A 26,133-nucleotide genomic window follows, 5' to 3' on the forward strand; every position below is an offset into this window, starting at 1 on the left:
TTCCAGCACTCCAGGTATTTTTCCTTGAAAGCCTGGGGGTAGGGTTGAATGCCATTTGATACCACGCTGGAAATACAGCACTGGGATGGAGATGACTGGGATTTTTTTTATTTTTGAGGAGGGGGAGGTGGAGGGAAAAGGTCTTGGCAGGTGATTCCTACTTGGCTAACAAAGGCAGATCTGTGTAAATATCAATACTGGGGTGAAATACCTGGCAGGACACCAATGTCAACACCACTACCAACAGAAAATCAAGACCAGCAACAAAAAACACCTTCCATTAGTAGTTTAGGTTAGTTGGATATTCCCCTCCCCACCCCCCTACCCCCCCTTTTACTCTTCATGCAGTCCCCCCCCTGCCACCCCCCCTCCCCTCTTTGTTTATTTATTAAGAATTCAAGTTGTTAAATAGGCGAGTCGTTTAAAAAATTATTACAAACCACTTGGTGACAGGGGTTGGGAAGGGCTGGGGTGTGAGCCCCGGGTCAGACCGGCTGCGTTTTGCTCTCCTTGACTGTAAATCAGTGTGAAAAAAAGAAAAGACAAACCCACGAGGGGGGCAGCGGGGTGGGATTTACACGTCTGCCTTGGGACAGCAAGAGTGAACTCAGCTGCAGAGCAAACGACTTCATCCGTCCTTCGACCTAAAGCTACGTGAGCTGGAGTTAAAAAGATGGACACAGGGAGGTTTAAAGTTGGGGTGGGCTGGGACCATCTTGGCTATTCGTGGCGTATAAACATTCCCAGGTGCCAAAAAGTTCGGGAGTCCAGTGTAAGAACCACTGGTCTTCTTTGTAGAAGACTAGAAAAAGAGTATGAAAAGGTAGAAAAACCAAAATGCACTTGTTACGGGCTGGAAAGATTCACCAGGAGGTTCCTAAAGACTCTTGAATCCACAGGGATTTTGAAGCTGACACCTGATTCAGAACTAGTTTAGTGGGGTCACTGCTGACACCCAAGCCTCTACCTGACCTAATTTTGCATGCAGATCCCCAGGTTAGGATTCCCAGAGTTTCCCAGGAGCACAGATGAGCAGGGAAAGCCAGGAGGTGTTCAGAGTTCAGAAGGAGAGCCAAGCCATGGCCACCAAAGTATGAACCCAAAGAGGAGCCCCCAGAAAGGTGGCTTGTCTCCCCAGGGATGCTGACAGTGGATGAACCGGACCCAGGAATAATTCCCCAGCCTGACAAGGGGCTCAGGCTGCATGTAAACAGGTATCAGGCACCTCTGGGAAGGGGTGACCCCATGGCTTCCCACGCTGCTCCCCTGCTCCTACCCAGCATGGCAGGGTGGAAGCAGGAATGGGAGAGGTGGTGGGTGCTGGAAGGGGCAGAAGCATCCCAACATGGGGCAGCATCCCACTGTGGGGGAGCAGCCCACTGCAGGGAAGCCTCCCACCATGGTGAGCAGCCCGATGTGGGGGAGCAGCCCACCATGAAGGAGCATCCCAGCGAGCATCCCACCACAGGGAGCATCCCACCATGAAGGAGCATCCCACTGCAGGGAGCATCCCACCATGGTGAGCATCCCACTGCAGGGAGCATCCCACCATGGTGAGCATCCCACCATGGTGAGCATCCCACTGCAGGGAGCATCCCACCATGGTGAGCATCCCACCACAGGGAGCAACCCCATGTGGGGGAGCATCCCACCATGGTGAGCAACCCAGTGTGGGGGAGCATCTCACCATGGTGAGCATCCCACCACGGTGAGCAACCCCATGTGGGGGAGCATCCCACCACGAAGGAGCATCCCACCACAGTGAGCATTCCAAGGTGGGGGAGCATCCCACCATGAAGAAGCATCTCCCTGTGGGACAGCATCCTGGTCCAGCCCCAAGGCAAGGAGATGCTGCTGGGAAGCTGCAAGAGCAGGACAGGGACCGAGCGAGGAGGGCAGAGGCACAGAGGTGTAGGAGAACAGGAAAGACCCGGAAAGAAGTGATCAACTTTGATTTTTCAGATCTCTAGCTACCCTGCAATGCCCAGGGCAGGGTCCACCCCGAGCCCCCACACCCAGGGGGCCAACACCTACCCTAACACAGGAGGTATCTCAGGCACATCTAAGGCATGGCAGGAGCTGTCTTTGCTTCCCGAACCGCCTCCCTTTCCTCCCTACAGCTTCTCCCACCAGCACGCGAAGTCGAACGATGGCGAAGGAAAAGCCTGGAGCGGACGGACAGAGACAAACTCTCATGCACTACCACCGAACGTGGGGCACAGGGGTACGAAGCACCAACCACGACACGCGACTCGCTTTCACTGGCAGAGCCGAAGGGAACCACAGGCGGGAAGGTTGGGAAGCGGGATTGCGCTACAGACACGGAGACGCCGGCGCCCGCGCTGCCGCCCCAGCCCCTCCGCTGCGCTGCCGGCAGGGCTGGGAAAGCACAAGGACCAGACACTGAGGGACATCGTGGTCAACCTCACCTGTGGCTATGGTAGCTGACAACTTAAAATTAAAACCAACCGACCGAACCGAAACGAAAACCCGACGGACAAAATCGTAAATCAGGCTCTGGGAAGAAACCAACAATATCATTCCAAGAGGGTTATACACATCCTTAGCAGTTACGTTGCTCAGCACAGCTCTGGTGCTTTAAATATGGAACAAACAATTTTGGGGAGCTGAAAAGTGGCACAAATTTATTCTTTACAGATATTTTTTTTTTCCTTTTTTTTCTTTTTCCCTTTTTTTTTTTTTTTTTTTCCTTTCTAGGCAACTCTACAGACTTCAGATCTTTTGCCTTGCAACGCAGATCATCTTAATTCCCCCAAAGGTGGCCAGGTTTTTCAAACATGCACATCTCTGTAGCTTCCAGGCCATATATTATACTTATTTTTTGTTGAAATTCTGCAGACTAGCAGGTCGTCCCCCGTTCCTAAAAACTCTACATCAGTGTTCAGGGTGGCCTGAGTGCCAGTCAGGCTCCTCAAGGGTTTACAGGATCACACAGAAGAACTTCTTCTCTCTAAAAGGGTTTTCTGAGGCCGGGACAGGAGTCAATAGAGGGTCTTCCTTGGCGTGGGCTTCACAGTAGGCCATCAGGTCTGCTGCTGCTTTTGACACCTGGAACAGAAGGAGCCCCATGTGAGGGACAGGCTGATCTGGGGACATCCCAGCCCAAGAGAGCCCATTGGTGGGGCTGGGCTGGCTGCATCCCAGCCCAGGGGAAGAAACATCAAACTCTGGCCAAAGATTTGAGTGGTGAATCGATAGCACATCCCTGGTGGGACTAGTTTTTCCCCTCCAGGCTCTAAGCTCACCCGTCAGCACGTGCTCCCGTGAGCATCTTTCACTTCCTTCAACCATTTCATCCTCCATAATCACTGCATCCCTGCTCCCACAGTCTTTTCATAGAATCACAGAATGGTTTGGGTTGGAAGAGACCTTAAAGATCATCAGGTTCCAACCCCCCTGCCATGGGCAGGGACACCTCCCACCAGCCCAGGCTGCTCCCAGCCCCATCCAACCTGCCCTTCAACACTGCCAGGGATGGGGCAGCCACAGCTTCCCTGGGCAACCTGGGCCAGGGTCTCACCACCCTCACAGCAAAGAATTGCTTCCTCAGATCTCATCTCAATCCCCCCTCTTTCAGCTTGAAACCATCCCCCTCTGTCCTTGTCCCAAGCCCCTCCCCAGCTTTCCTGGAGCCCCTTCAGGCACTGGAAGGTGCTCTAAGGTCTCCCTGGAGCCTTCTCCTCTCCAGGCTGAACACCCCAACTCTCCCAGCCTGGCTCCAGAGCAGAGCTGCTCCAGCCCTCCCATCATCTCTGTGGCCTCCTCTGGCCTCTCTCCAACAGCTCCATATCCCTCCTGTGTTTTGGCAGCCTTTCAGCAGCCGGCACCACCTCTCAGCATCCCCTTGAGCCCCCACCCCACCCTGAGCCTCCCTTACCTTTATCCTGTCGATGTTGGCCTCCATCTTCAGCTGCTCCACCAGCTTACGAGCCTGTGCTATGCTAGCAGTGTTGTTGCTAGCCATGGGCGAGCCCGGCGCGCGCTCCGGAGGGGCTACGGGCACAAACACACGTGTGTGAACCCTTGGGTGGCTGAAATCCCTGACACAACGAGCTGGGGTCGCACATGGGATGCTGGAAGAGCCAAGTTGTGTGAAATGAGGGCGTGAGGATGGGAGATGCAGACCTGGGCACTTCAGCCAGCTTTTAATGCTGGTTTTATACACGGGCAGAGAACTGCCAGCCTTGGGCGTGCGGGGCACACGCTGCCTGAAATGCCCTCCTGTGCCATTCCCAGAGTGGGGGATGCCCTATGAGCCATGCCTAGGAGACACTGGGACCTCCTAGAGCAGCAGGACCCTGAGCTGGGTTTTTGCTGGTCGAGGAAAGGCTGTGGTGGCACCAAGGCAAAGGAAACCAGAGCCTGGGTCCCCCCACCGCAAGCAACCCGGCACTACCCGGAGGTGCCAGGTTTGTTCCCCTGCCCAGGCAGGCACGTCATCCAGCCCCGGGTGTCCCTTGGCCTCTTTTGCTTTGTGCCTGCTGCCAACTTGAACACTGTGAGTCTAAACAGGATGCTGGAGTTTCCTGTTTCTTGAGATTTCCACTGGGGCAGACAAGGGGAGGGGGGGAGGGAGGCTCATTAAGGCCACACCAGCTCCATCACGGATGTTTTTCTGTTGCCTTTATAACAGCCACGAGCTCTGGCAGCAGCGACCAGAAACCTGGCACTCAGCTCCTCCAGCAGCCAATGCTTTTATAAGCACCCAGTATTTTACAGCAGGGCTGGGGCTGCCCGTGAGCTCAGAAAAAAAGGAGGTTTTGGGGGGATATTCTGTGATAACAGGGGAAAACAAGCCCCCTGACAGCCCCTCGGGACAAGGATGGCATAGCCCTAAACTGAGGAGCCCGTGGTGTTTTAGGGGGGACACCAAGAAGCTGTGGGTACCTTGAGTTCAAGCCCATCTCACTGGGGATATTAGGGGGACTGGGAAGAAGTTAATCCTGGGACCTATAGAGAAAAGCAACCTGGCAATGGGCTCGGAGGTGACCAGAGAGTGAGATGTGCTGGGGTTTCATAGAACCATGGAATGGTTTGGGTTGGAAGGGACCTTCAAGATCATCCAGTCCTAACCCCCTGCACGGGCAGGGACACCTCCCACCAGCCCAGGTTGCTCCAAGCCCCATCCAACCTGCCCTTCAACACTGCCAGGGATGGGGCATTCAGGATGGGTCCCCTCATCCCTCAGCCCCCCCCTGCCCACCAGGGGAGCACAAGGAGGAGCTGTTTTTTACCAGAAGCAGGTCTCTCCGGGGCTTTGTGCCTCTAGGGGAAGATCTGCTCCTCTTGGCCGTCTGCTACCTTGAAATAAAGAGAATATAAAATAAAAATAACATAAAAGGAGCCGGGTTAGGTTGCTGTGACATCCCTCAACACAACAAGAACATGATTTCTGGCACCAGAAACCCCCGAGCCCTCGCAAACACCGAGTCCCGAACCTCGGCGGGGAGGCAGAAAGGCGGCGGGTTTCCTTCCGTGTCCCCCCCAGTGACACTGTTTGCTCGGGGAGGTTTTCGGCACAGGAAGAGGTTTCAAGTCAGTGGGCAAGTAGCTGAGGGCTGTTGGCAGCCGGGCTGTGAGCTGTTCCTGCCCCAGCTCGCAGCACATCCGCACCCGCCGTCGGACGCGACGCCGAAGCCCCGCGAGCCATTTAACCGCCTGGTGCGCAGGGCACGTGGCGGGGAGGAAAGAGCATCCCCCGGGGAAGGCTGCCAGAGTCCTCCCCCATCATCCCCCTGATTTCTTTTCTACAGCCCAGCTCCCACCGAGCACCCCTGAGCTCCTACTTGGCTCTGCTCCCATCAGGCAAAGCTCTGCTCCAGCGCCGGGGGTTCAGCTCAAGCCTCCGCGCGGTGTCGGCGCTGGGTCTGCAAGGCTCTCCCCCAGTTTCACTCCAGCTGTGGGTTACCAGGGGGTGTGGCTCTCTCCTGCTTTTGCTTTCAGTTCTCCCTGCAAAGCCACAACGTGGATGGCGGTGCCACCCTCGTGTCACTCAGGTCTGCATCACCCAAGACGCCGTTGGGCAGTTTGGATCACCCAGAGACTTTTCTAATGCAGCAAATGTTATTCTTGGTGATTTTGTGCCATGTCATAGAATCACAGAATCCCAGACTGGTTTGGGTTGGGAGGGACCTTAAAGATCATCTAGGTCCAACCCCCTGCCATGGGCAGGGACACCTCCCACCAGCCCAGGTTGCTCCAAGCCCCATCCAACCTGCCCTTCAACACTGCCAGGGATGGGGCAGCCACAGCTTCCCTGGGCAACCTGGGCCAGGGTCTCACCACCCTCACAGCAAAGAACTTCTTCCTAATACCTGACCTAAATCTCCCATCTTTCAGATTAAAGCCATCCCCCTCATTCTATCACTCCCTGCCCTTGCCAGAAGTCCCTCCCCAGCTTTCCCGGAGCCCCTTCAGGTACTGGAAGGCTGCTCACCATGGTCTGCTGCCTCTCCAGTTCCGGGGTGTCCTTTTGGGACTGAAGTTTGATGTCATGGAAGGAGGCAAGGGGATGGGGGGCACTTCTAAGACCTTCTGTACAGCTGCTACAGCCCTGATGTTTTAAAAAAATATTTGTATTCAACCCTGCTACTGCCTTTGTGCAAGGAAACCCTCCTGTGCCCTTCCTACATTTAACCCCAGAGGCACTGAGGTGGCAGAGAGCCCCAAAACCAAAGCACAAGAAGCCCAGGACCCTGATGGGACTGAGCATGGGAGGTCTGTGTGAGTACCTCACCGGGGACCAGCCTGCTGGGATGGTGCTGGGGACCTGAAACCTGAGGAACTTTAACAGTGTGGGGCCAGTGGTGGTTATACAGCCTTTGCCCAGAGGTGAGCAACTGGGTGTGCTTCCTTCAGCATGAACAACAAACCAACATTAGGTGACACCTCCAACCCAGCTCATGAACATCCCCCGATGAAAAACAACCCTTGGGCAGCAGCAAAACTGTTCCAGCAGCTTTTTTCATCCCACCCCACCATAACCCTGGGGAGGTCATGAAGCCACCAGGAGTAAACCCAAAGTCTCCATGCCTTTTTCCTCAGGATTTGATGTAAGCCAAGCTGCTGGAGCATCCTCCTCTCCCTTAACCCCCACCAAACTATACCCTGGCATGTGCCCTTGCCCCAAACCACATATATTTCAGACTAGATATTAGGAAGAAACTTTTTACACTGTGGGTGGTGAAACACTGGCCCAGGTTGCCCAGAGAGGTGGGAGATGCCCCATCCCTGGAAACATTCCAGGCCAGGTTGGATGGGGCTCTGAGCAACCTGGTTTAGTGGAAGATGTCCCTGCTCACTGCAGGGGGTTGGATGAGATGTGACCTTTAAAGGTCCCTTCCAACCATCTGATGATTCTATGATTTAGTTCTCTTCCCCAAGACCCAAGGAGGTGTGGGGTTCACTGCTGCTGCACCCTGTGCTGAGCTAGAAAATACTCGTTCATGGGTAGGTGCCAAGGGCATCAAGCAGATTAAAGCCACCCCAGGAAGGATATAAATCCTCAGATCAGAGCAAAAATGCCAAAAGTATTTGAGGATGGCTGTCCAAAGGAAATTCTGTTTCCTAGTGAAGTCATCCCTCCACGGGCAGGCACTGGGATGCAAGCTTTGGGATCCCTTGGGGGAATCCAAAAGGATCCATCCCACAGGCGGGACTGTGCCAGCACTCACCACATCCCTCCCAGTTACCTGCAGGACCTCCCTGGCTGCCAGAGCTTGGCTCTTCACTCACCCCTTCAAAATCCCCACCTTAAAACTAAAAATCACTGTTATCCCCAGTATTCCCTGACCCCTGTTCTCACCCCCAGTGCTGTCGTGCCCAACTTTGCCTGCAAAGAAAAGGGATTAACGGGACTCACAAGGAACACAGACAGGGTCTTATTTCACCTTAATGGCACATGCTCCTGGATAACAGGATTCCTGCCCTGGAGCCCAGAGGTTAATGAGCAAGGATGCTAATTTATCTCCATGCTAATGATGTTTAGCACATGGATGTAACCTCTTTTGGGCCCTGTGCTGTGTTACAGCTCAGGAGCTCGCTGGGTTGTTTTGCTCAGCTGTTGCACAGAGGGGTCACAGGTTATTTACTGCTTTATTTATTGTGGCGAGGGGATCAAATGCATTTAAAAGGATGCAAAAGTGCCTGCAAGAAATGCCTGGGTTGGGAAATTTTGCTGCTGATTTCTGCTTGCTGGTACCTACACTCCAAGCAAACACCTAAGTTACTGCTGACTGTTTAAGGAGGAGCAACTGATAGTCAAATCATTATTTTCTTCTTTCACCCAGCCAAAACAAGCCCCAAAAATTGAGATTTAGTTGGGCAAAGGGTGCAGGATTCCCCTGACATCACGTATTTCTGGGTCCTGCACCCCCTTTAAATGTTCTCCTGACCCAGAGAGTATTGGTGCTGCTCCTGTGCCTCTTGTCCCCAGGCAAGCCAGCAAAAGCCCTGAACCCCACCCCTCCTGCCAGCTAGGATCTGAACTAAATCAGCAGTTAATTAATTGCCAAATTGCCTGCTGCTCCCCATCCAGCTCTGACCTGGTGAGCTGCTTTGCCATGACCTCCACCAAGGAATGATGCAAAATGCCACGTACAACCCAAAAAAAGCCACCACAAAAGGAGCATTTCTTGATGCCAGAGCAATCCTGCTAAGCCATCAACCTACTCTTCCCTCCCAAACCAGGCTCCTCCAGGGCTCTGGCATCCCACAGCTGCCAGCCCTGCTTGCAAGAGTAATTAGCCTTCATTTGCCAGCTCCTCATCAGCACAAGCTGCTGCCTGCTTTGCACAGAGCTGAAAGGCAGAGGAGTCCCAGCCTCACCAACCCAAAGCCCACAGAATCCAAGCCAAACATCCCCTCTTCTTCTTTTCCCCCTTTTCCCTTGGGTTTTATCTCAAGTTGCACGTGGGTGAAGACCAGAATTCTCCTAAATGTTCAAAAACAAAATGGCATTTTAAGGGTGATCATTTAGTCCAACTCCTTTCAATAGGCAGCTGTCATTACAGAGGGGTATCTCGAAGCACACTTTGCACTGGATTGGGTCCATAGCTGTTCCAGGGCTGGGACACCAGATCCTTTGCAAAGCATTGTCTTACATTTTGGAAGGTGCAAAAAGCACCAAGTGAGATTTTTATAGAGCTCCTGCATCTCTACAGGTCTGCAGCCTTTGCCCACCCAACTGTGGTCCTCTGCAGTTCTAAACCCATGGATGGCATCTTCTCCCATTCCTCAATTTTCCTGACTCTTTTATTTTCACCTCCCAGTGGGTTTTTCTCTGCTTGGCAGAAAATTTTTCTCCCCCCACCTCCCGGAGCTTCATGGAAAGGAAAAAAGCCATGGCTCTGCTGGAAAGAAACGTCTGCCAGGGCCCAAACCTCATTATTCCCCCAACCTAAAGACCAAAAGCAAAGCCCAGCACATCATCACCCACCACCAAGACTGGCTCCTGTTCAGAGTGAAAGCAGGAGCCTCCCTATTCCCTGTTCCAATTTAAAAAATCAGGCTTTCCATCACTGATGCACCAGGATTTTCCATCTGGATAGTAGCAAAGTGGGTGAATCCCACTGGGGTAGCCAGGATTTGGAGGAGCACAGGGCTTGTTCCTTCCAGCCAGGCATCATCCAGGGTTTGGTGGGGTTTTTTTGTGTTGGAAAAGGTGCCAGGATGGGTGTTTTAATGGAGGGATCTGTTCCAGCTACAACTCCTGCTGGGATTGCTCCTGGACATCCCAGTGGCTGAGGCCAACCCAGCTCGCTGCATCCCATGGTGGAAGATTTCCTGAAAACTGACTTTTCCTCCCCAAAACCCAGGTGTGATGTGGCATCCAGAATGGATAACCAAACCATTGTCCCCCCCCCTGCAGCTGGCACTGCAGGACACCAGCTGGCTGGAGCGTGGGAATGCCTGTCACAGGACTTTTGAAGCCATCCTGTTGCTTTTTGCTAAAAGCCATGGCTAAAAATAGGTGGCTGGGCTGAAAAAAAAAAAATAAATTACTAAATATATGCAGAAAAAAAATTAAAAATATTACAGACAAACAAAAAAAAGAAAACAGCCAAAAGCTGCATTTCCAGGGGGTGGGAGCTGGGGTAGTCGCCTTGATCTCAACAGCAGTTTCAGACTTGGCTGGGAAAGGAGCCTTAATCCACCTAAATTCCATGTGTTTCATGATTTCCTGAAGCAAAGGAACATTAGGAGCTGGATTTATGGGATCCCTTCACAGCCCTTCGCTGGGACAAAGGACCTGGATCCTCAGCAGTGGTCACAGCCACCCAAATCCCCCCCCCAAAAAAGGGATTTAATTCCCTTTTCCAACATCCTTATTTTTCATGATGTCCAAGACAGCGTTTAAATCACTGAAAAGCATCTCGCAGGTTGGAGACATGCTGGGAAATACAGAAATAAATTAAAAGATGCCTGGGGGGGGGGGGGGGAAGAGCCTGCTTCCATGGAAACAGCTTAGTTATCACGCCAGCATCTGATCCCTCCTGCCAAACCAGGGAGAGGTGGGATAGGTGCTGGTTTTGGTCCCAGTGCTGATGTTTCACCCAAGTTGGTGGGTTTTGGTGCCTAGTGTCCCCCTGGAGGGTGCCTGTCTTAGCCTTGTGCAGCCCTATTCAGCCATATTTCACCCCAAAAGCAACACCAGGGTTAGACCAGCCCTGGCTCCTCCAGTAGATGTTATTATCAAGGCAACGTGCAGAGCAGGGAGTGAGAGGGAGCTGCAGAACAGGAGAGGAGCAGCTTCAGCCCTGGCGGGGGGAGACATTTCAGGTCCCTTTTGCCTGGAGAAGTCACCGTGCTGTGGGTGCCACACGAAAGTGAGAATCTCAGCTCTGTGTTTTCTCAAGGCATCCTAACGGCTCAAAACGAAGGCAAACAGAAACCAACCTCAACTTCCTTTCTTTCTTTCTGTTTTTTTTTTTTTTCTCTTTCTTTCTTTTTTAGTTGCTCTTTTTTGGGGTGTTTTTTTAAAGGTGAAGGACCACCCAGCCCAGCCTGGGACATCTCCTCCAGTCCCTCCTGCCACATTTCAAAGGAAATGGTGGCTCTCTCCAGCCACTGGGAGCTTGGCCAAATATTGGGAGTAAGGATGCCCAAATACTGGGGACAAGGGCACTCAAGTAATGGGGATAAGGACACCCAAATACTGGGGGTAAGAACAACCAATACTGGGGAATGAGGATACCCAAATACTGGGGGATAAGGATGCTCAAATACTGGGGATAAGGACACCCAAACAGTGGGGATATTAACACCTAAACAGCAGGGATAAGGACACCTAAATACTGGGGATAAAGACACTCAAATAGTGGGGATAAGAACACCCAAATAGTGGGGATATTAAGACCCAAATAGTGGGGATAAGAACACCCAAATATCTGGGATAAGGACACTCAAATAGTGGGGATAAGAACACCCAAATAGTGGGGATATTAAGACCCAAATACTGGGGATAAGAACACCCAAATATCTGGGATAAGGACACTCAAATACTGGGGATATTAACACCCAAATATTGGGGATATTAACACGCAAATATTGGGGGATAAGGATACTCAAATACTGGGGATATTAGCACCCAAATATTGGGGATAAGGACACTCAAATACTGGCATAAGGACACTCAAATACTGGGGATATTAGCACCCAAATACTGGGGATAAGAACACCCAAATATCTGGGAAAAGGACACTCAAATACTGGGGATATTAACACTCGAATACTGGGGATATTAACACCCAAATATTGGGGATAAGGACACCCAAATATTGGGGATAAGGACACTCAAATACTGGGGATAAGGACATTCAAATACTGGGGATATTAGCACCCAAATACTGGGGATAAGAACACCCAAATAGTGGGGATATTAACACTCAAATACTGGGGATAAGGACACCCAAATATTGGGGATAAGAACACCCAAATACTGGGGATAAGAACACTCAAATACTGGGGACATTAACACTCAAATACTGGGGATAAGGACACCCAAATACTGGGGATATTAACACCCAAATACTGGGGATAAGAACACCCAAAGCCATGGCCCGGTGGCCCAAGGAAGCCATCTGCAGCCCAGCTTCACCTCCTTCCCAGGCCCTGAGCTCTCCCCAGGTTACAAGCACCCCTGGATGTGCCAACTCACCCCTGCCCACGCATGGCCCCGCTCGTCCTGGCTCCCTGGCACGGGAACGGCACGGGAAGGCCTGGGCAGCCGGGGCTGGCAGGGACACCCTGGCAGGGACACCCTGGCAGGGACAGGTAAGGACCACGCATCCTGCCACGCTGTCCCCGGGCCCTGCCGTGCCCGAGGGGTCAAGCACCACCTCCGCTTCTGCAGAGCCCACCAGGGCTGAGCCGCAGCACCACCCAAAACCAGAACTATTCAAGGGTTGGGGGTTTTTAATAAGTCCCCGCTCGACAAAGTTCTCCCCGAAACCACCTCCGGCAGCACCACATCCAAACCCCCCTTCAACACCTCCAGGGATGGTGACTCCACCACCTCCTGGGCAGCCTGTTCCAGGGTCTGACCTCTCCTCCTGTGAAAAAAATTTTCCTCATGTCCAGTCTGACCCTGCCCTGTTGCAGCTTGAAGCCCTTCCCTCTTGTTCTGTCCCTAATTACCTGTGAGAAGAGACCAGCACCAACCTCTCTACAATGACCTTCCAGGTAGTTGTAGAGACTGATGAGGTGTAGAGACTGATGAGGTCTCCCCTCAGCCTCCTCTTCCTCAAACTAAACATTCCCAGCTCCTTCAAGCGTTCTTCATCAGATTGATTCTCTAGGCCCTTCACCAGCTTCGTTGCCCTCCTCTGCCCTCGCTCCAGCACCTCGAGATCTCTCTTGAATTGAGGTGCCCAAAACTGGACCCAACACTCCAGGTGTGGCCTCACCAGTGCTGAGGACAGGGGGACAATCACCTCTCTCCTTCTGCTGGTCACACTATTTCTAACACAAGCCAGGATGCCATTGGCTTTCTTGGCCACCTGGGCACACTGCTGGTTCATGTTCAGCTGCTTGTCTATTAGAACCCCCAGGTCCTTTTCTGCCAGACACTTTCCAGCCACGCTTCCCCAAGCCTGGAGCATTGCCTGGGGTTGTCGTTGAAGCCCAGACCATGAACATCAGCCCAACAACCTCATCTATCCAAGTCTCTCTGTAGAACCTCCCTGTCGTCATGCAGATCCACACTCCTGCCCAGCTTGGTGTCATCTGCAAACTTACTGCTAATACACTCTGTGTCCTTATCAAGATCATCAATAAGGATGTTAAACAGAAAAGGTCCCAGCACTGAGCCCTGAGGAACACCACTTGTGACTGGCCCCAGATGGATTTGACTCCATTGACCACCATTCTTAGGGCCCGACTGTCCAGCCAGTGCTTGATCCAACAGATCATGTGCTCATCCAGGCCACGAGCAGCCAGGTTTTTATGAGAGTTCTATGGGGAACCGTGTCAAAGGTTGAAAAGGAGACTTTAGATCTAGGAAACATGCACCACCTCCCAGCTGGCCAGAAAACAGCAGAAACCCCCCCAAAAGCTATTTTTTTCCTCATGGAAAGAACTCTAGAAAGCAAAAATCACCCTTTAATTAACATCATCATCACCCTTATGACTTCTTAATTCCTTCCCTTCTTGATTCCACCCCAAAAACCAACTCAGATCGACTCAGAAATAAATTCTTTGTATGCACCTTGCTCAGAAATCCCCCTTTCTTGGCCCAGGAAAAAGAGAAATGGTTAAAACTGCTGAGGACGGAATGAACACCTGGACCAGGAAAAGAGCTCAGCATCTGCTCATACAGCTCTGAACTCCTGACCCTTAATTAAAGGAAGCAGCCAAGAGCTATTATTTCATGTTAATTAACGGATCCATTCTTGGGTTTCATTTTTTTTTTTAACCTCCTGCTGGCCGGGGTCAGGATGAAGCCCTTTAGGGCAAGGCGGGAGGGCTGCAGGGAGGAGACGTTTCACCTGCCCTCACATCTGCCAAAGGATCTGGGGCCTGGCTGTGTCAACACAGCTCCCGAGGGGACAAACCCACCCTGAGCCTCAGGCAAAGTCACCCCAAGTTGAAGGCCATGATGCCACACCAACTGCCCACCCACCAGCACGGGGGTACAGCTGCCCCCGAGGGAGTGGGGCAAGGGATGAGCTGCCTGGTTGGTAGAATCCCAGACTGGTTTGGGTGGGGAGGGACCTTAAAGACCATTAATGGGCAGGGACACCTCCCCCCAGACCAGGTTGCTCCAAGCCCCATCCAGCCTGCCCTTCAACACCTCCAAGAAGAGAAAGAGAAGAGGGAGAGGACAGAATATTTCGGTTGGAAGGGACCCACAAGGATCATCTAGTCCAGCTGCCTGACCACTTCAGAGCTGGCCCGAAGTTAAATTCATAGAATCCCAGACTGGTTTGGGTTGGAAGGGATCCTAAAGATCATCTAGATCCCACCCCCCTGCCATGGGCAGGGACACCTCCCACCAGCCCAGGTTGCTCCAAGCCCCATCCAACCTGCCCTTCAACACTTCCTGGATCTCATCTAAACTGTGTTGCTACCTAGAAAGGTTGGACTAGGTGATCCTGGAGGTCCCTTCCAACCTGGCATTCTGTGATTCTACGAGGAGCTGCAGGTTTGGCTAAAATCTCCCATTTTTAGGGTGTAACCCCAGGAAATCAGGAGCACATGGATTTGGTTGTAGCTCCTGCTGTGGCTGCTGGGCTCATCCTTCTGCAGCTTTTCCAGCTCAAATCAACCCCGAACCTGCTCCCTTTGCAGCCAAGAGCCTCGCCCTGTCTCTTCACCCAAAAACCTCCTGCAGCAGGTGAAACTGCAGAAATCCTTGTGATGAGACCATCCCCCGATGGTCTCACCCCAACCAAACCTTTATTAGAGTTTTATTTTAAGTAACACTCACACGAAGCCTCATAACCCTCTTCCAGCCCTTGGGAACCACCCAAGAAGTTACATCAGCAAAAGAAACAACCCCGTTAACCATCCCCTTCGTTTAAATCCACCCCCCTGTGAATTACCTTTGTCTGCTTTAATTAGGTATCCACAGTAGAAAAGAATTAATTAATTAGTGATCAGCACCTGAACCACATTACTCATAAGGCTCTATTTCAAGCTTCAAATACAGCAAACAGGTCACAGTCAATCTGCTACAGGCAGAGCAAAGCCCCAGTGCTGCCACCTGGAATTTCTCTTCCCATCCCTGCTATCCAAGCAACAACACCAGGAGCTTTTTTTCTTTTTGTAATTCTTTTTTTCCTTCTTGATCACTTTTTGGTTTGTTTTCCCAGGTTCTCCACAGCACCCCGAGCTGGTGCTTTTAGAGCTGCTGCTCAAATAGTTGGAGATGGGGTTTGGAATGCTTTAGGAATGGGTTGTGGGGGTAAAACCCTGAGTTGGGCAGCTGCTGGTGACATCCCAAAAATACCTGTTCAGAGAGTGAGGCATTTACTGGTGGCCAGATCCTGAGCTGCAGGTGGAGGATCATCACCAGATGTGAGCAGGTTTCTGCTAAGGGGAAAAAAAAAAAAAAAATTCCCCCTGCTCTTCTGGATCTTCACAATCAGGAACTTGGAAAAGCAATTTATGGTGGATTGTGCTGGCCCTGATGCTTCATGGTCTGTATGTTCCCTGCTGGAAAACTTGAGGCTACTTTGGGGTGGGCTGTTCTCCCAGGTGACTGTTTGCAGTGGGGATGCAGGCAGGGATGTGGGAAGGGCTGTGGACAAGGATGGGGGCAGGGGATATGGGCAGGGATGCAGGCAGGGATACAAACAGGGATACAGGCAGGGCTGTGGGTAGGACTGTGGGCAAGGATGCAGGCAGGGATATGGGCAGGGATGTAGGTAGGGATGCAGGCAGGGATGTGGGTAGGGGTACAGGCAGGGATGTGGGTAGGGATGCAGGCAGGGCTGTGGGAAGGGCTGTGGACAAGGATACAAACAGGGATACAGGCAGGGATGTAGGTAGGGATACAGGCAGGGATGCAGAGCCCTGCTGTGCTGCAAACCAGGTTAGCTGGGGCTGGCTGGGGAGAAGTAGGTTGCTCCTCTGTCCTCGGTCGCTGAGCTGACCCATATTATCTCAATTAAATTTAACTTCTCTGGCCCGTTGCTGCCTCCTTTGCTTTTAGTGGGTTGTGTTTTTTTTTTTCCTTCCCTGTAACCTAAAGCATTTTGGTCTAAAGTAAGACCTGGTTATGAAGCCAGCAGGTACACCTGGGCCCCTCCTGATGTGATGAGGAGGCCACAGCTATGGTGGCAGAACTGGGACAGGGATGTGGCAGAGGGCTGAGAGGTGGCAGCGTGGTGGCCATGGGCTTGGTGGGCTCTGTGGGCTCCCTTAGCTCAGCCCTGACCCACCTGCATTTCTTCTGGCCACCATCCTCCCATAAACCAGCAAAAATCTGCTTTTTCCCTCCCCAGCTTGGAGGCTTTCCCACGCTTGCCCAGCCTGTTCTCCATCCTCACCCTTTCTCCATCCTCACCCTTTCTCCATCCTCACCCTTTCTCCATCCTCACCCCTTCTCCAGCACACTCGCCTCTTCCTGCCCACCAGGCACAGCATCTTCCTTTTCCCACGGAGCCCAGAAACCCTGGAACCAGCCCATTTTTTTCCCAAGAAAATGCAGGCAAAGCATCCCTGCCAGGCTTCCCGCTGAGTCAACGGCCCCGCTCCCGCCACCGCCCAGGATTCCGGCTCCAGCTTGGAATGACACACGTTCAGCAAACACTGAGAGGGGGCAGAGTAAGGAGGACACACACACACACAGCCCCCCCCGCTGCCACCCCCCTGTCCAGGACCTGGGGTTTTCACACTTGCGACATCAAGCGTGGGGGAAAGAAAGAAAGAAGAGATAAAGGCAAGAAAGGCAAAGCCAAGGAAAAGCAAAGCCCGGATTAAGCAGCGTTGCCCTCCCTTCCCATCCATACCTCCATGGACTGATCCAGGATCAACCATCCCTGGGCCCCACGTGCTTCATTTCCCACCCCCCCACCCCTCCCCGAGCTTCAATTCTGCCCAACCAGGGTCTGGCTGCTCCACCAGCTCCTGTCCCAAGAGCCGGTGCCATTCCCTGCCTACCAGGCTGCTGGGAAACCTCTGCTGTTCATTCCTAGATTATTCTTTCCCCCTGGCATGAGCGATGAAACTCAGGGAAGGCTTTTTTAATCATTTTTTGGGGGCGGGGGGCAGGTTTGGGACTAGGGTGGGATGGAGGAGCAGCAGCAACTCAGCACCAGCCTGACATCCACAGCAATTAGCAGCGACGCTTGCACAGGGCTGGGATTTCAGCTTAAAAGAAAACAAAACCCAGCATCTCCCTTTCATGTGAAACCTCCCCACCAGCCTGGCTCGCTGCATTAAAGGTCTGGTTTTTATTTCCACACACACACCCCCCAGGCATGGAGCAGAGGGAGGGGGAAAGGGAAGGGTCCCCCCCTGCCGGGGTTGGCTGGGGAGGGAGGGAAGCACAGGACACAGATCCAACCCCCCCCCCCCCCAAGAGCAAGGATGTGAGGCTGAGCAGTAATTAGAGGAAATCAAGTGATAAATAATGCAATGGGGCTGGATGGTCCCAGCCTTGCCAGAGCTGCACAAGCCCCTCCCCAGCCCCACGAGGTTAACAACACCAGGGGAGGGTGGGGGAAAGAAGGGCAACCAGGCCAGCCTGACTTGACTAATTGAACCCCAAAGCCCCTGGGAAACACTGTCCTCAGGGCAGGCTGGAGCTCTGGCCCCATGGGGGAGCCACCAGAACATCACCTCTTTGCAAGGTCCTACACAAACTGATGGACTCCTCCAGACCTGGGCACCTTTTGATGCTTTCCCACCTGAGGTGACAGATCTCAGCCTGGGGGCTTTCCAGGGTGAGCAGAGCTGCTCCAGCAGCAGACATGATCCCGAAGACTAATGGGGAAAGGTCATAAAAGGTGGGTTGGGTTGGGAGGGACCTTAAAGACCATCCAGTCCCATCCCCCCTGCCATGGGCAGGGACACCTCCCACCAGACCAGGTGGTTTCTGGGCTCCAGCACAGCTTGTGTTGAGCTTCTCATCCATCAACACCAAATCCTTCTCCTCAGGCCTTCTCTCAATCCATCCTTTGCCCATGTGTAGGACCTTGCACTTGGCCTTGTTGAACTTCATGCAGTTGGCATGGGTCCACCTCTCCAGCCTGCCTGGTCTTTCTGGATGGCATCTCTTCCCTCCAGCGTATCCACCCCACCACACAGCTTGGTGTCATCTGCAAACTTGTTGAGATCTTAATAGTTTTACAGGTTGTGGATGGCTGATGACCCTCCAAGGCACGTAGAGACATGGAGAAGACCTGGCTACATTTCTGCACCACAGCCTGGGGTCACCTGGGCCCACATGGACTCATAGGATCCCAATGGGGACAGCCCTGATCTGCCCAAGGCACCAGCTCTGCTCTGAGCAGGAGGTGGGACCAGACCTCCAGAGGCTGCCTCCAACCTAAGTGAGTCGCTGACAATGCTGGTTTGTTACCAAAATCCCTGTTTGCTCAGTGGAAAGCACCCGAGGGATCTGAAGACAACAGGAAGATGAAGGGGAGGTGGCACAAATCCTTGGGCAGCTCTCCCCATGGCCACCAGCTCTCAGGACTAACACTTCCCAGCCTGGCAAAAGCCAAAACCACAGCTGGAGACTTCTTCCATAACACACCTCAGGCTGTGATGGAGAGGTAACCATCTCCCCACGCTCTTCATCCAGCTCCTGCCAAAACGGGTCCAATCCAAGAGCCAAAGCAAACAGAAGGAGCTCTTGGAGCCAACACAACCATGATGTAAGTGAGATAAAGCCACACGCCGTGCTGATGGAGCAGGTAAGGAAGCCAAAACCCAGCTGTGAGGATGAAAACCAACCTCCTCATACACGGGAGGCTGCAGGTGAGGAAGCCTCCACCTTGCAGAGGTGATGGTCAGATGTTCCTGCAAAGCATCTGCTGTCCTGCAGCAGCTCTGGGCTGAGGACAGCCTGGCTGGGGGGCGGAGGGGAAGCAGCTGTGGTTGGAGCAGCAAGCAGCACAGCTCTGCTCAAGAGGAACCTTACAGAGATCACGAGAGGTCTGGTTTTGTCAGATAAGAAGAAAGAGCAGGAAATGTCAGGAGGTTTACAGCCAAGCAGCAACAGATTGAGCCCGTTCTCCTCCAGGTTGAATAAGGAAATTTGTGCAGCTCCTGGTACGTTCAGGCCACACTTCAGGGCTCCCCAAGGCTGCAGAGAGGACACATCCCCCCTGAACCCCCTCACAACTGGTACCAGCACTAGGGCTGCCCGTGCCCAAATAATGCCTTAGAAAAATGGGCACTGACAATTCCTGCTCTTGCTTTGGTCCTCAGGAGACTCAGACCAAGGGTTCAGTGTCCCTCCATCTGAGATGACCCTTCCAAGAGGCAAAAGGCAGTGAGGATCTGGCAGGAGCAGCGAGGAGATGGTGCTCCTGGGCTCCAGGAGTGCACAGGGACCTCCAGGGACATTTAACCTTCCTCCGGAGCCATAAACCTCAACAGGCTTGATGCAGCCTGTCCCATATTGACCTGAGAAGGTGTCTGCAGATGCTGGGGACACACTAATTAATTCCCTTCAGAGTGGTGCCTGCAGATGTGAAACTAAAAGCACCTGCAGCATCCCCTGCGTGCCTGGCCCAGGGGTCTCTGCATGGCCCAGGCTCCCAACCCCATGAGCAGGTGATGGATGCTGTCTCCTCCACCCTTGACACCTGCCTGTTCTTCCCAACGTCTGCTTGAGGAGAAACCCATCAAAATGGAAAATAAACTCTCACAAAGTTATTTCTGCCTTGAAATGGCTCCTGTGTTGCCTTCCTTCTGCTGATGGCCAGCAGAGACCAAGCTGGAGCACAGCCATCCAGCCTGACTTGGCTGGTCATAGGATCAGAAAATCCCAGACTGGTTTGGGTTGGGAGGGACATTAAAGATCATCCAGTCCCAACCCCCTGCATGGGCAGGGACACCTCCCACTAGCCCAGGTTGCTCCAAGCCCCATCCAACCTGCCCTTCAACACTGCCAGGGATGGGGCAGCCACAGCTTCCCTGGGCAGCCTGGGCCAGGGTCTCACCACCCTCACAGCAAAGAATTTCTTCCTGGTTTCCAATCTGAATCTACCCTGTTCTAATTTAAGGCCATTGTCCCTCATCCTATCGCTTCATGCCTGTGTAAAAAGCCCCTCCCCAGCCTTCCTGGAGCCCCTTCAGGCACTGGAAGGTGCTCTCAGTTCTCCCTGGAGCCTTCTCTTCTCCAGGCTGAACACCCCAACTCTCCCAGCCCATCTCCAGAGCAGAGCTGCTCCAGCCCTCAGGTCATCTTTGTGGCCCCCTCTGGACTCTGTCCAACAGCTCCAAATTAATAAATCCCCCAGAGCCACAAGCTCACCAGTCCCACCACAACCACGGTGTTTCCCTGGCCTCAAGATCCCAGCACCTCACGTTCTTACTGGCAAATAAGCCAATAAATATTTTTATGACAAGAGCACCAGCAAAGGCAGGTGTCAGGGTTAGCCCATCCCCAGAGATGCCAGAGGCAGGGGAGCATGGGGGCTGCTGGGCTGCTCCCCCCAGGGCAGGAGCAGGAAGGGGGTCTTTAAGTGCTGATTTACTCTGGGCATCTTCTCTATTTAGGCCTGTGTCTCTGCACAGAGTCACTGGTGGTGGCACAGGGCACTGACATCCCCCTGGTCCCTGCTGCAGCTGGTGGCTCTGCCCTTGGGGATGGGGACAGGCAGCTCTGGAAGCCTCGGAGCTGGGATCTAGCCATCCCAGTCCAGGGGATGCTTTTGGTCTCCTCCCTGTGCCAGAGGATGGATGTGGAGCAGTGTGGGGTGAAACCAGCAAGGCAGTGGAGTTTGCAGCAGGAACGTCCCATGCTGTGTCAGGGATTTTTTTCCCCTTTGGTGGGATCCTGTGTGATCCAGGAAGGAGCACTGATGCTTGGGATCCCTGATGAGCTCCAAGGCTTGGAAAAAGCTGCTCTGACACCTGCGAGTTGCTCCCTCTTCCAAACAGGACCTTCCCAGCCAGGAGAGCTGCTCACAGGGAGCACTGTGGGAGGGACAGAGCAAACTTCCCAAAGCCCTCGGGAAGAGCAAAGACAGGATAATAATCCTGTTAAACCAAGACTCAGATCAACGAGCTCATCCCTGCAGAAATGCCTCTGCCCACGGCCACTGCCGGGGTGTCACGGCACCCGCTCCCCACCCTGCCACGCCAGGAACAGCATTTTGGGCTTCACATCAGCACCCCTGAGAATAACCAACCCCTCTTTGCATCTCAGCAGGCTTCTGGATGCCTCAAAAAAAACAAAGCATCACCCAGCACCAGAGGCCTCCCCGTGATGCTGGTACCCACCAACACCTGCACCTCCCCTTGGGTAAAAGTAATTAGCCCAAGTTACAGCGACCACAAGCAGCAAGGAAGGAAAATTGCTGCATGAAAAGCCAGGGAAGGAGGAGGAGAAGGTGAAAATTAATTGTGTGGGGTTGGATAAGCAGGTCCTGGTGCAGCTGCTGCCCGGGAATTGGTGAGGGTTTCCCAGCTGCATGCAAACAGCAAGGTGGTGATTGTTTTTTTAAGGTTTGGTCCGATGCCGTTTCAGGGCTTCAGGATTCTGATTTTTCTCCACACTGAGCCTGTGAATAATGGGGTTTGGTGTTTGGAGTCCACTGTGGCTACAGGAAATGCTGGATTTTTTGACTCCAGCCTCAGCATGGCTGTGTCCTGGCACACCCTTGCCCAGCCCAGGGGGTGGCTGCATCCAGCTCCCTGCATCCAGCTCCCTGCATCCAGCTCCTGCTGCTTCCCAGCTGGCCAGGTGCTGGGGATTCACTGACACAGCCTTGATCAACACCAGCATTAATTCACCACTGGCCTGACCCAAAGCCCAGTGCTTGAGGGAAACCATTCCAGCCACTTCAGATGGGTTTTGGGGCAAGCCCTACTTCTCCACGGTGCTAAATCCATGTCCTCGGGGCAGCTGGAGCTTCTCCCCAGCTCAGACCTGCCTGGAAATGGGGTGAGAGCCAAACAGCTTGTGCCAATCCTGTGTGGAAAGCTGGGAGAGGCAGCCCGAGTTCCTCACTCTCCCCCACCAGCAGCAGAAGCAGGAGCCCCCCAGACTCGTGCCTCCTGTAGGACCCCCCCCTTGTCACTTCCCCCGTGAGTTTGGGGGGCTCCTGCCTTCTAAATGAACCATTTTGGAGGGCATTTGCACCATACATGTTGCAGGCAGGAATAAAAAAAATAGGCATGAGAAAGGGCTGAGGCCCCACTGGAAGTGAGCAGGCAAGAGAATTGGGCAAGGACAAGCAAGAAAACCCCCTCTTGCCACCCTGCAACCCCTTCCCCACCCTGCATCTCCCTCAGCATTTCATCCCATCCCTCCTCCCAGCTGCCACCCTGTGAAGAGGCTGAGGAAGAGACTGGAGGGGAAGAAACAGAGAGAAAAAGAGTCTGAAAAGCAAGAAAAACTGAAGACCCACCCAAATCCCTCTGCTTGTGCCTCCTGATCCTGTCTGGCTGGGAATGCACGTGGCTCTATCCCACTCCCACATCCCACTCCGGGCACAGGAACAAAACACTTGGAGAAGTCACACTGAGAACTGATGCAACTCATGCTTAAAATGATGCTTTTCCTTCAGCCAGCCCTTCAACCCCAACCCAAAAGGGGCAACACCTCTGGAGCAGGCAGCACATGTGTCCTGAGCGTGCCGGCCTCGGGCATCCCAGCACCGAGGTGTGGGATGGGGGGAGGGGGGGCACAGCTGCCTGTTTTTGGGGCACGGGGGGTCCACGGGGCTCCAGCACCAGCTCATCAGCCCTAATTACTATGGTAACAGCCTGCGCCGGCGCCTGGACATCCTGCTCTGGTGACTCACTGGGTTTCAAAAGCAGAAGTGCTGCTGCAAGCATCCTTAACCTGCACCGCTGGGAGCAAAGCTGGCAGCTCCCCGGGGGATTTGGGAGAGAAGATGGGCAGGTGCGGGCACCCTGCTGGTGGTGGGGGGACCCACGAATCCCCCCCAAGCTGGGGATACCCTGTTTCAGAGGTAAGGATGACTCTAGCTGTCATGCAGGGGATGCTGAGGCCGCCAAACTCATGTCACAGGTGAGCAGCCAGCCGCACAGGGTGCCAGGGGCAGTGAGCAGCAGCTCCTGCTCCCTCTTGCAAGCAAACAGAAGGCTGAGAAAGCCCCCCAAACCCACCAAAACTGGTGCCAAGGGAGCAGCCCGGCCTATGCCTGCCTTCCTGGGGGCAACAAGGCAGGATGGGGCTGAGCCACGTGCCCCTGTACCCCGTGGCATGGGGTGAGAAAAGCCAAGGGAACACCTCGAAACATCCTCCTGGAGAAAGACTTGGCCCCGGGGCTTTCCTGGCAATAATTAATTGAGTCATATTTCAAATCCAGCCAGCAGCCATACGGTGGAAAAGAGGATTAAAATCGCCTGCTCCAGCTGCATTCAGGGAAATCCAGTTAGAAGGAAAAATCCTCCATGCCTGGTCCATGCCTGCTGCTGGGGTACATGTCATTGCCACCCCGAGGGTCCCTTTCCTTCCCGGGGAGCACAGCCCCGCTGGCAGGGTAATGGTTATGATGGTTATTGGGAAATTTGGGGGGGCAGAAGGAAAGAGGGAAATGAATAAGACACGGAGCCCGCAGTGATCCCTCACCCTGCAGGCAGCAGGTGTGACAGTGGTGGGTAAAACACCCCCTGGGTCACCACCCTTTGGGGTAAGAGGCTTTAAGTTGAGTAGTAACTCGTTAGTAATGGGTGGGGGGATCACTGTGCCTCAAGATTGGCCTCAAACATCAATCCATTTTCCACCAAAGGTGCAAAGAAGGCAAAAGTTTTTCCTGCTGGGTTCCCCTCCCTGTGAGACCTGGACCCCTTTTTCCCCAAGCACATCTCCCCAGCTGACTGGTGGTTTTCCTAGGGTTACTTTTTTTCCCCAAAAAGCTCTCACCCCACAAAGCACCACTGGGAAAAACAAGGATTTGGCTGGGAATGATGGGGAGAGGGCAGCCACGGCGGGGATGGCAGGGTGGGGTGTCCCTGTGCCTGCATGGCTGTCACCTCCTCATCAGCCCCAGCCAAGCTGGGGGCAGATCCATCCCAGCTGAGGCTCCTTGCAGGGATTTGGGGTTGGGGAATATCTCACCCTGCCTTCTCAGGGAAAGAAAGAACACTACGTCTCATTCATCCACGGGGGGGGAAAAAAAAAAAACACAACACAACCTTTCCTGTGATGGCAAATCAGTTGATTAACTGAGGATTAAACCCTCTAAATCAAACCTTTGTTGGGGAGACTGAAGTCTTTGTGCGAGGCACCTTTTCCCCAGCTCCCAGCCCTGGCACCCCCAGACCCCGGCACGACAGGGACCCCCGCGTGTCCCCCTCCCCGGGGGTGTCATCGCCACCCGAGACCCTGGGGTCCCCCCGAGGTGATGGGGGGTGGTACCCGGGAAGGGTTTTCTGCTGGTTTGGGCTTGCGAATGAGCGATTTGGGGGTTTCGCGGGTTGCTGGGAGGGGTGGGGGCCGCCCTGCCCAGCCCCAGTGTGTCCCAGTGCTCCCAGTCCCCCCCAGTCCCGGCTCGCCCCCCGTGCCCGGCGGTACCTGGAAGCGGGTTGTGCTGCCCCGGGTCCCGGCGGGGCGGGCGGCGGCGGGACGGAGGGATGAACGGAGGGAAGGATGGAGGGATGGACGGATGGATGGAGGGATGGATGGAGGGAGGGATGCGGGCTGGAAGCAGGAGGAGGCTGGTCAGCAGCAGCCCCGAGCGGCGAGTCCCCACCCAGCTTTGTCTGCGTTCATCCCTCTGCCTACAGGAAGCGGCTCGGCCCCGACTTCCTCCTCCTCCTTCTCCTCCTCCTCCTCCTGCTTCTCTCCCTCTCCTCTCCTCTCCTCTCCTCTCCGCACCCCCGGGGGTTACAGACAGCTGCTCTCCAGCCCCCACCGTCTCCTGCCCCTCACCCCGCCTCAGCCCCTCTCCTTGGTTCTGCCCGGCCCCGTCCCTGCCCCGATCCCCGCCCGTTTCTGCCCCAGTCCCTTCCAAGGTCCCTTCTCTCTGCCCCTCTCCCCTCAACCCCCGACCCTGCACCCCACACACGCAACTCACCAACCCCACAACCATCACACCCCCCCCCCTGCAGCCCTACCCTGCACCCCGCCCCCCCAAACCCGCCGCAACCCCCTGCTCCCCCGCAACCCCCTCGCACCCCACACGCCCATCCCTTCACCCCCAGCCCTGCCCTCTCTAACCCCCCCCTCCCGTCACAGCTCCAAACACCCCCTGCCTGGACCCTCCGTTCTGCCCCTCCGCAGCCCCCCAGCTCTCACACCTCTGCCCTGGCTGGGGGGGCCACATCCTGACCGACGCGGCCCCCCCCAGACCCTCCCTGACCCCGTTAAGCCCTTCCCAGCTCCCAGGAGAGCCCGTACCCAGCTCCCTGGAGGGCTCAGCAGCCCCATGTCACGCACAGACATTCATGTGTCCCCGGGGCAGGGCTAGGGGCACAGCCCCCCCAAAACCGGGGTGCTGCAAGCCAGCCCCTGCCGCAGCATCGCGGGGTCCCATGGGATGTGGCTCCCCACGGGCATCCTGCAAAGGGGAGCCCCCCAGGGTTGGCAGCACGGGGTCTGCATGTCACCCCTCGGCTGGCCAAGCTCTGCCCTGGCTGCCAGAAACTGGGTTCCCCCGTCCCTGTTTCCACAGCAACACTCTCTGACTGAATTAATAGAATCCCAGACTGGTTTGGGTTGGGAGAGACCATCCAGTCCCACCCCCCTGCATGGGCAGGGACACCTCCCACCAGCCCAGGTTGCTCCAAGCCCCATCCAACCTGCCCTTCAACACTGCCAGGGATGGGGCAGCCACAGCTTCCCTGGGCAACCTGGGCCAGGGTCTCACCACCCTCACAGCAAAGAATTTCCTCCTCATGTCCAACCTAGATCCTCCTCCCTTCCAGTTTAAAACCATTACCCTTGTCCTCTCCCTCCCTGCCCTTGTCCCAAGTCCCTCCCCAGCTTTCCTGGAGCCCCTTCAGGCACTGGAAGCTGCT

At 54.3% G+C, this 26,133-nt stretch overlaps 1 protein-coding gene across 2 annotated transcripts; it reads right to left on the bottom strand.

The window, feature by feature from the left end:
• Nucleotides 1-369: 369 nt before the first annotated feature.
• GNG2 (G protein subunit gamma 2) lies at nt 370-24,922 on the bottom strand. Of its 2 annotated transcripts, none has more exons than XM_051621194.1 (4): nt 24,689-24,922; nt 5,256-5,322; nt 3,899-4,014; nt 370-3,069 (listed from the first exon to the last, which is right to left on the bottom strand). In XM_051621194.1, the coding sequence occupies exons 3-4, from the start codon at nt 3,983-3,985 to the stop codon at nt 2,941-2,943; spliced, it is 216 nt and encodes a 71-aa protein (XP_051477154.1). In that variant the 5' UTR covers nt 3,986-4,014; nt 5,256-5,322; nt 24,689-24,922; the 3' UTR covers nt 370-2,940. The 2 variants fall into 2 exon arrangements, with proteins under 2 accessions (XP_051477154.1, XP_051477156.1); XM_051621196.1 differs by lacking the exon at nt 24,689-24,922 and adding an exon at nt 5,808-5,861.
• Between the last annotated feature and the right edge of the window lie 1,211 nt (nt 24,923-26,133).

The sequence above is a fragment of the Apus apus genome, chromosome 5, assembly GCF_020740795.1.
Source record: "Apus apus isolate bApuApu2 chromosome 5, bApuApu2.pri.cur, whole genome shotgun sequence".
Lineage (NCBI taxonomy): Eukaryota > Metazoa > Chordata > Aves > Apodiformes > Apodidae > Apus > Apus apus.